Below are 7,939 nucleotides of genomic sequence, written 5' to 3'. Positions count from 1 at the left end.
AGCCACCACCTGAGCCTGGCAAGAGCTGGGGCGCACTCAGTCCTCAGCCTGCTTCTTTCCTCCTCTGGAGAGACTTGGCTCGAAGCGGGTGTGCGCGACACCCCTATTCTACCCCCTAACGGGAGAACTCTTTTACTTTTTTTTGTTTGAAAAATTCGGGCCGTCTCTTTATTTATCTCTGAGTCTCCCGAGAGGAGGCCAGGGTGGGGGGTGGGGGGTGCGACTGGCCCGCCGAGCCGGGGGAGGGGGAGCGCGCTGAGAGGAGGGGACTGGGTGTAGCCTGGAATTCTCCGTCCTCGTGTTCCAGGCTGGCGCACAGAGTCTCCAGGCGCTAGCGCCACCACTGCCGCCGCTCCCCGCGCCATCCCGTCGTTGGCTTTGGGGATCGGGTGAGTGGGGTCATGACGTGCCGCGGGGGCCGCTCCAAGCCCCGCCCGCGCTGATCAGGGACGCGGCAGTGTCGCGCTTCGCCCCCCGGGCAGGGAGGCGGCAGGGAGTGGGGAGGGGGCCCAGGGTAGGGCGGAGTGGGAGCAGCGCAGAGACCGCCAAGCTGGGGGGCTCTCCGGGCAGGCGCGGCTGCGGGCAGGAGGGCGTGTCTCCAGCCCGAGGGGACCCTCCCGAGGCGCGGCGCGGGACTCCCCGATGGTGGTGCCGCCGCTCCAGGAGAGCTCAGGGTCTTGCCGCCGCCGTCGCCGCCGCCGCCGCGGGCGCCACCACCACCACCGCCGCCGTCGCCGCCGCCGTCGCCCGAGCCCGCGCCGAGCGTGCGCCTCGCCCTCCTCCCGCGCCCTCTCTGCTCTAGGATGCTGCGGCAGGTTCTGCACAGGGGCTTGAGGACGTGTTTCTCCCGGCTTGGCCACTTCATTGCCAGTCACCCGGTCTTCTTCGCTTCGGCGCCGGTGCTCATCTCCATCCTGCTCGGCGCCAGCTTCAGCCGCTACCAGGTCGAAGAGAGCGTGGAGCACCTGCTGGCGCCCCAGCACAGCCTAGCCAAGATCGAGCGCAACCTAGTCAACAGCCTCTTCCCGGTCAACCGCTCCAAGCACCGGCTCTACTCGGACCTGCAGACCCCTGGGCGCTACGGCCGGGTCATCGTCACCTCCTTCCAGAAAGCTAACATGCTGGACCAGCATCACACGGACCTGATCTTAAAGGTGAGAGCAGGGCGGGTGCGGGCAGCCCCTGACGGGGCGACTGCGGCTGCCGGGCTGGCTCCGCGCGGAGTCCCGGCTGAGAAAACCGCTTCTGCTATCCCAAGCGGTGGTTGCCGCAGGGGCTCTCCTAGACTGTGCGTCCCTAGACAGCAGCCCGGAGTCTCTCAGACTCCAAGGCATGGAGCGCCCGGTCCGGGTCCCAATCGGGCCCTGCCCTTACTGCCTCTGCTGTCACCCCGCAGCTGCTGCAACAGTTGGGGCGGCGGCGGCCACAGTGCTTTAGTCAGTGCGCTTGTTTTGGTCGCAGTGGGCTTGGGGGCAGGGAGGCTTTGGGATAACTGGGCCAAGAAGAAGCGGAACAAGAGAATACATTCAAGAAAGTCCCGCTACTTGAGAAGAAAATACTATGCAGGAGGAGGGAGGTGAGGTTCAGAGACACCATTCCCCTATTCTCATTTTTCACCTCCCTTCCTCTAGTCCCCCAACCAAAGTGTTTTGGGAAAGGTTACTGTAGCTTGAAAGTAAGGGACAGAGGAATGTGAGTTGGCATGGTAAGGAAAATAACACCCACCCACACCCAAGCAAAAGTGCAGTCCCTGATGAAGACCTGGCAGCCAACAGCCCACTCCTCCAGGAGCAAGGTAGCCATGTCTGGATTTGAGAATATGAAATGGTGCTCGCAATTCAGTTATTTCATCTTTCATAGTATTTTCAATCCACTTAAATGCAACTTCTTTGGGAAAAGAGAGAACAGGTTGATACACTTTTATTGGGGTTTATTTGAACGCGTGGGTGAGGGCCAGATCCAGAGGCCGGAGAGCAGGAGCCAGGACGTGGCCCTGAGAACATCACAGAAACACAGAACAGAAACTGCTTGTGCCATCCGTCTGAGGTGGGAATTGTATGTGAAAAGTGAGGTTAATGGTAATAACTTTCAAGAAGTTCCTAAGGAAAGCTGAGGAGTGATGACTAGAAATGGGAAAAGTGGAGCGACCATGAGTGAAAACCAATTCAAATAAAATAAAAGTGAGGATGTTCTATCTGAATCTAGGTGGAGACCATGAGGTTTGTTTACTTCAGCTTCTGCTCTGGGGAGGGCAGACAGGAACCAGTCCCAGCTGAGTTGCCAGAAGGATGGTGGAAAGTGCTGGTTTCCTGTGGGGTCTCTGGAAATAGTGGAAGGTTAGATTCCTCCTTCTGCCAATGGGAGTCTGCTAGTGAGCCTGGAGAAATCTTTACTCTGTCTCTTCCTCTCCAGGTAACCATGTGTCCCTAGAGACAACCTCATTTTCCTCTATAATTTCCCTCTCTATTTGTTGACATGCTATCCAGCAGCAATTAGTAAAGCAGGCAATCTGGCTGGGGACAGACTGGAATTAGAACATTCTCACATCGAGTGGCCTGTGGTATTTCTAATGGCACACAAATCACCGCACATATTCAGTTATTGCTGAGATGTTTGCTTTTTCTCTGAGGTTGTTTTTCAACATCAAAGTGGGATTTCTTTTTCTCAATACTTCAGAGCATATATTGTGATATAGATAAATACTGTTAGGAATATCTTCTCAAGAATGTGTGAGTAGAGCTATCTCAAGCTTAGGGAAACTAGAATGTAGCAAATCTGGCCAGTTGGAAATGCTTCATTTTTTTTCTAGAAGAACTACTAAGTTATGTTTCTCCTTGAATTCCCCCACTAAAATGTTTCCATTGGCTTTTTCTCCCTCTCTGACAAACCACCATGCCACTGTGACAGTCACCAGTTACATTCACTGTCAAGGTTAATGAGACTTCATCAACAGGCATAACAAATATTTTGCAATTATATTCTTTCTGTTTGCTTTTGATTGGTTCAAAACAAACAGACAAAAACATATAATAAGAAGACTGGATTGGAGAGAAACAGGCTGGCTTTGCCTGCTTATCACAGAACAGTCTTGAAATCTGCACAGTTTCTAAAAAAAATGGGATGCTTTTTCATGGTTTAGGTATATGGGTAAAAACAAACAAAGCCAAACAGTGGTCATAAACTCATTTCCAGATGATGGCTCTCTAGTCAAATCAGTTCGTACAGCTTATAACAATGCATGCTCATGAAACATAGGCAATTGCCTTTGATTTTAAATTGGACATACATTTTATTCTTTCTACACTCAACTCAAACCCTATTTTTGGTAGGTCTAGAGCAGGGGGGATAGGAAAATGGCTCTTCAGTAGTCATGGCAATGTAAAGTGTGGGAGTAAGCACTCCCCCCACCCTTTTTTCCACTTAGAGACATGATGACTTCTCCTTCCCAAGAGGTATTGGGAGTGAAAGTGTTACTGTCACTGTCGCTGCTAGTGTAATTCCCATACTTTGTTATTAGCATCAGGACAGCCCCACAGACATTTAACATTGTACACTACACCTAATAGCCCCTGTGCATTTTATAGCATCTCATTTGAAGTTAAATGAGTGGGCAGAGCTTGAGCAGGGTTTGACTTTTCTCGGTACTGCCAAACTACAGGAAGTAACTTGTAGGGGATGCATAAGGCAATTCAAGCATAATGTTTTTCTCTGCATAATACTATTCAACGAAGGATATTGTTCTTCATGTATTAGGACACCTACTTGCTGAACAAAAAGAGAGAGAAAATGTAAAATGAAAAAAAAAACATAGTGGAGGTTGTTCTGACAAAAAAGGTTGACTTTTAAAAATGTAGTTAAGAGAATAACAGGGAAAAGTCTGTTTGAAAATCACATTAATCTTGGTTCAAAGGTGCTTTCTCAAATTCGTGTAAATGATATGATTATGTTACTCTGACACTATAGTAAAGAATTTGATTCCATATTGTGTAGGAGGTGCCTTTCCAGAGCAATAGTCTCCTCTGAAGGCTGCAAGGCAAGGTTGTGAGTTTAGGCAGAAGTGGATAGAGTCCAGCAATATTAAGGATGCCTCAGCAGTTCATTTTTGAACCCCCTCAAATAAACATTAATTTTTAAAAGTATTTTACTACACAATTACATTTGGCTCCTTATCCTTTTAACAGAAAAACAACAATGTTCTTATCAGCTGGTTTAAAAGTAAGACTTCATGGACTTTATGGATAAATATTTTCATGATTATATAAGAAGAAATTTTAGAACACCCCATTGTAAACTAATCCATGTTATAGCCAAAAAATAGTGGATTTATCCTGGAATCATTCATGTAGAGAGAAGAATTAGTATAGCTGAGTCCTCAAGATGTTCTTGCCATCCTTGCCCTGCTTACAAGTTGTAAGTATATCCTGTGTGTAGGGATATTAAGATAGGGCCTCTACCACATTACAGGCAGACAGGGGACTCTTTAAAAGTTAACTGACTTATCCATGAAAAAAATACAAAGACAGAACTGGAACACAGATTTAAACTTATATCCTAGTGTTCTTTTCCTGAGATTGCCTTCCATTAAACTGTCTTTCAAATGATAAACAACTTTAATGATTTTTTAAATGAACATTTTAGAATTATCCAAATGAAATATATTTCACCAAAGTCTTATTTATATCCCCTCTTCTATTGTTGCTCTAATTGGATAATAAGGTTATTTTCTTGGCTAATTTTCTCTGGTAGATAGATAGATATATTCCAAATACTTAAAATAAAACATTATTTTAATTATCAATGTATTAAAACATGAAAGATAAACATGGCTGTTTTCCTTATAAAGTGCTTGTTCTCTGGCAGGGTCCAGGCACATTCTATCTTTGGTCACCTACAGTCCCTAGCAGATACTTGATACCCCCCAAAAAAACTTAGTGAATAGACCCTTCCTTGTTTAGTAAAGCATTTATGCAATAGGTAAAGAAAAATCCATAGAGGTTACTTTGAAATGTAACTTCAAAATGACGTTTCATTTTTTTATAACTTTATAGGCAGTTCTCAAACAGTAAGTTTCCTTCATTAATAACCTCTGCAGCCATATCAAAACATATTTTGGCTTTCAAACTGATTAGGAGAATTACCTTTCTATTATATATTATGCCCACATCCTCAAAGAAACCCCACGGGATATTTAATTCTATACCAGAGAACAGACATATTCTCACTAAGGATGTGGTTTTTCATTTACTAGGGAATCTCATTTGGTTCAAATATTGAGTTTCCATTTCATTTAAGCTCTTTGTGTTTAAGTACATTTGATAGAATTAAATTACAAACAAGATTAATAGAATTTAACTTAGAGGTATTTGATTCCAGCATTCTGAAAAGGGCAACACATTTGCTATCTTAAGGTAATAAATCTTTCAGTAGCTAAGGATTCCAGCTTATGGAAATTACCAGAAGAAATTATAATCTATATTTTAGCTAAATAGTTTTTACACTTAAAAATGTTTTCAACAAGACAAAACAAAATATTGCCAGGAACTGTGTGGGGTCCGTTGTGCTTAAAATACTTACCATCTGATTATTTATATGTAAAGTTTCTACATAGTATTCTAAAAGTTCAGCATTGGAGTCATTTTATGCTGTCAGTACTATTGAAATAACTCATGAAACAGTATTTCTCAACTGGAGATAACTGTGCCCCCACCAGGGGACAGCAAAATATAGTGATATTATTTGTTATTATTATTATTATTTGTTATTGTTATTATTGTCATAATGATGGTGAAGACATTGTGCCATTGATAGTGAGTGGGTAGAGGCCAGAGACAGTGCTGAGAATTCTATAATGCACCGTGGAATAACCCTCCAAACAAAATATTATCTGGCTCCAAATGACAATTGTGTAAGGTTAGAAAAATCCTTCTCTTCATATGTTTGTATATATTGGGACCTTTTTCTCAACTATACTGATTAATGGGAAAAATATCAAACAGAGGTTCATACACAAATGTCTTGCTGAAGATTGGGGATCAATGCTCTGACGTGTGAATTGGTGCTCTTGGACAATTGGGCAGACACACGATTTTCCAGTGTAGTCTTCGTAAGATGTGGTTATCCTGCCCTATCCCATAACTGCATCCCTTATAAATTATACCAGCTGAAGAGGAACCAAGAAACTGAATATAATCTAACTTCTTGAAAGGCAAATCTGCAGACTTGATACCAGCCTTTGAGACTTGGCAAATAGTAAAGTGTCCATTATCAGTGTGCCTGAAGCTTCAATCTATAGCACTTGCCCACTTAGAACAGGAATTTTCTGACTGTGTGTAAGACCCCACTGTGAGTGCAAATCTGTTGAGAAGACAAGCAGGCAGCACTTTGCTGCTTGTTCCAGATGTTCTGCAAAAACTACAAACGCAGAGCTTCATCCAAGGAACATCCAATCAAAGAACCTAGAGTTTGGAAAGCACTGTAAAGGTCATCTCAACAGACAGATTCAGAGATCTGCTCTTAGCATCTCTAGGTGTCTTGTTTGTTGATAGGTCCTGTGACACCCTGGGTAGTACAGTTCTTTCTATGAGTTATCCAGGTAGAAGACATTCTATGAAAAATCATTGAGTCCAAGCCTGAAAGAGCAGCATTTTTTGCATTTGTCCAGTCAGTGAATTGCCTTCTACATGCTATTTTTGCACTAGGGAAAATTAAGAGACTGAAGACATTTGATTCTCATTTCATGGGAAGTATACTCAAGTAGCCTGAGTATAATCTCAGTCTGTGTTATCTGACTTTTAAGTAAACTGCATTTGAATAGTTAGTATCTCAAGTGCCCACCCTACTTTTCTCATTTCAATTTGAGGAACATTACAAGACGAGGTGGTGCATGCCTGTAATTCTAATACTCGGGAGGTTAAGGCTGGAGGTTAAGGAATTCAAGGTCCTTCTCAACATTGTGGTGAGTTAGTTGGAGGCCAGTCCAGTGTATATAAGACCCTGTCTCAAGAAACCAACAGAGATTTTTAAGAACAATCATTTGTTCTCCTCATGCAGGTAAGCATTTTGAACCAATTTTGGTTATTATATGAACCTAAATTGACATTTCAATATAAATCCCTAAGAGAAAACCTAAGTTTTAAATCACTCCTAGGATGTTAGTAGATTCCACAAGGAAGGATAGATATTTCTTCATTAACTTTCCAAACTGAACCTTTAAGAATTCACAAGACAGACTTCACAGAACTTTTAAGCACTTAACTGCCAAGACCTTATGATAAATAAGAAGGGAGTTAAGTGAAACAGTTTATTTTCCTCGTGAGGTTGCAGCATTCCTTGGAACAGAAGCTAGGGAAATGTGAGGCGATAAACTTTGACTTGGTGGGATGTGCCATCTGGTACCTGATTTGGGGGCTCAGTATGAGCCCTGACTGAGAAGTGAGATAGGCTTAAAGTAGACCTTTAATGTCACCGGCTTGGTAGTATATCTTAGCCAGCAGGCCTGTCTGCAGCACTGCCTGTGTCTCTGCTACATACCGGAAGGCCACAGAACTACGGAGGTATCCTGCCAGACTGATTTAATGACCAGCAGGGGAGGTGAGTAATCTCTAACCTTTAAAACAAAACAAAACAAAACAAAATGAAAATCAACCCCAGTTGTTATTTCATGTGAGATGCCCTGAATGATATATCATAAATGTTGTGTCTTTGAGTTCACAATTCATATTTTGAACAAAAGGGGGCAACGAGGGACTAGAGAAGCTAATTTGTATATTAGTGTTCTCTCAGAAGCTCTCTAGCAAAGGTTGTTTTTGGTATCTTTAAAAATCCAATTGTTTACCCTCTCAAAGGCAGAGGCAGGTGCATCTCTGTGAGTTCAAGGGCAGCCTGATCTACATAGTGAGTTCCAGGATATCCAGGACCATATAGAGAACCTGTCTCAAAA

The 7,939-nt window shown here is 43.7% G+C and overlaps 1 protein-coding gene across 1 annotated transcript in view; it reads left to right on the top strand.

The window, feature by feature from the left end:
• Window positions 1-803: 803 nt before the first annotated feature.
• Ptchd1 (patched domain containing 1) overlaps window positions 804-7,939 on the top strand; it is a 48,356-nt gene continuing 41,220 nt past the window's right edge. Inside the window, exon 1 of the mRNA XM_038317476.1 lies at window positions 804-1,154. Within this exon, the coding sequence (XP_038173404.1) occupies window positions 804-1,154 (351 nt within the window). The remainder of the gene's footprint in view (window positions 1,155-7,939) is intronic.

The sequence above is a fragment of the Arvicola amphibius genome, chromosome X (assembly GCF_903992535.2).
Source record: "Arvicola amphibius chromosome X, mArvAmp1.2, whole genome shotgun sequence".
Lineage (NCBI taxonomy): Eukaryota > Metazoa > Chordata > Mammalia > Rodentia > Cricetidae > Arvicola > Arvicola amphibius.
Note: the sequence above shows the minus strand (reverse complement) of the source record. Positions and strands in the feature narration are given on the sequence as shown.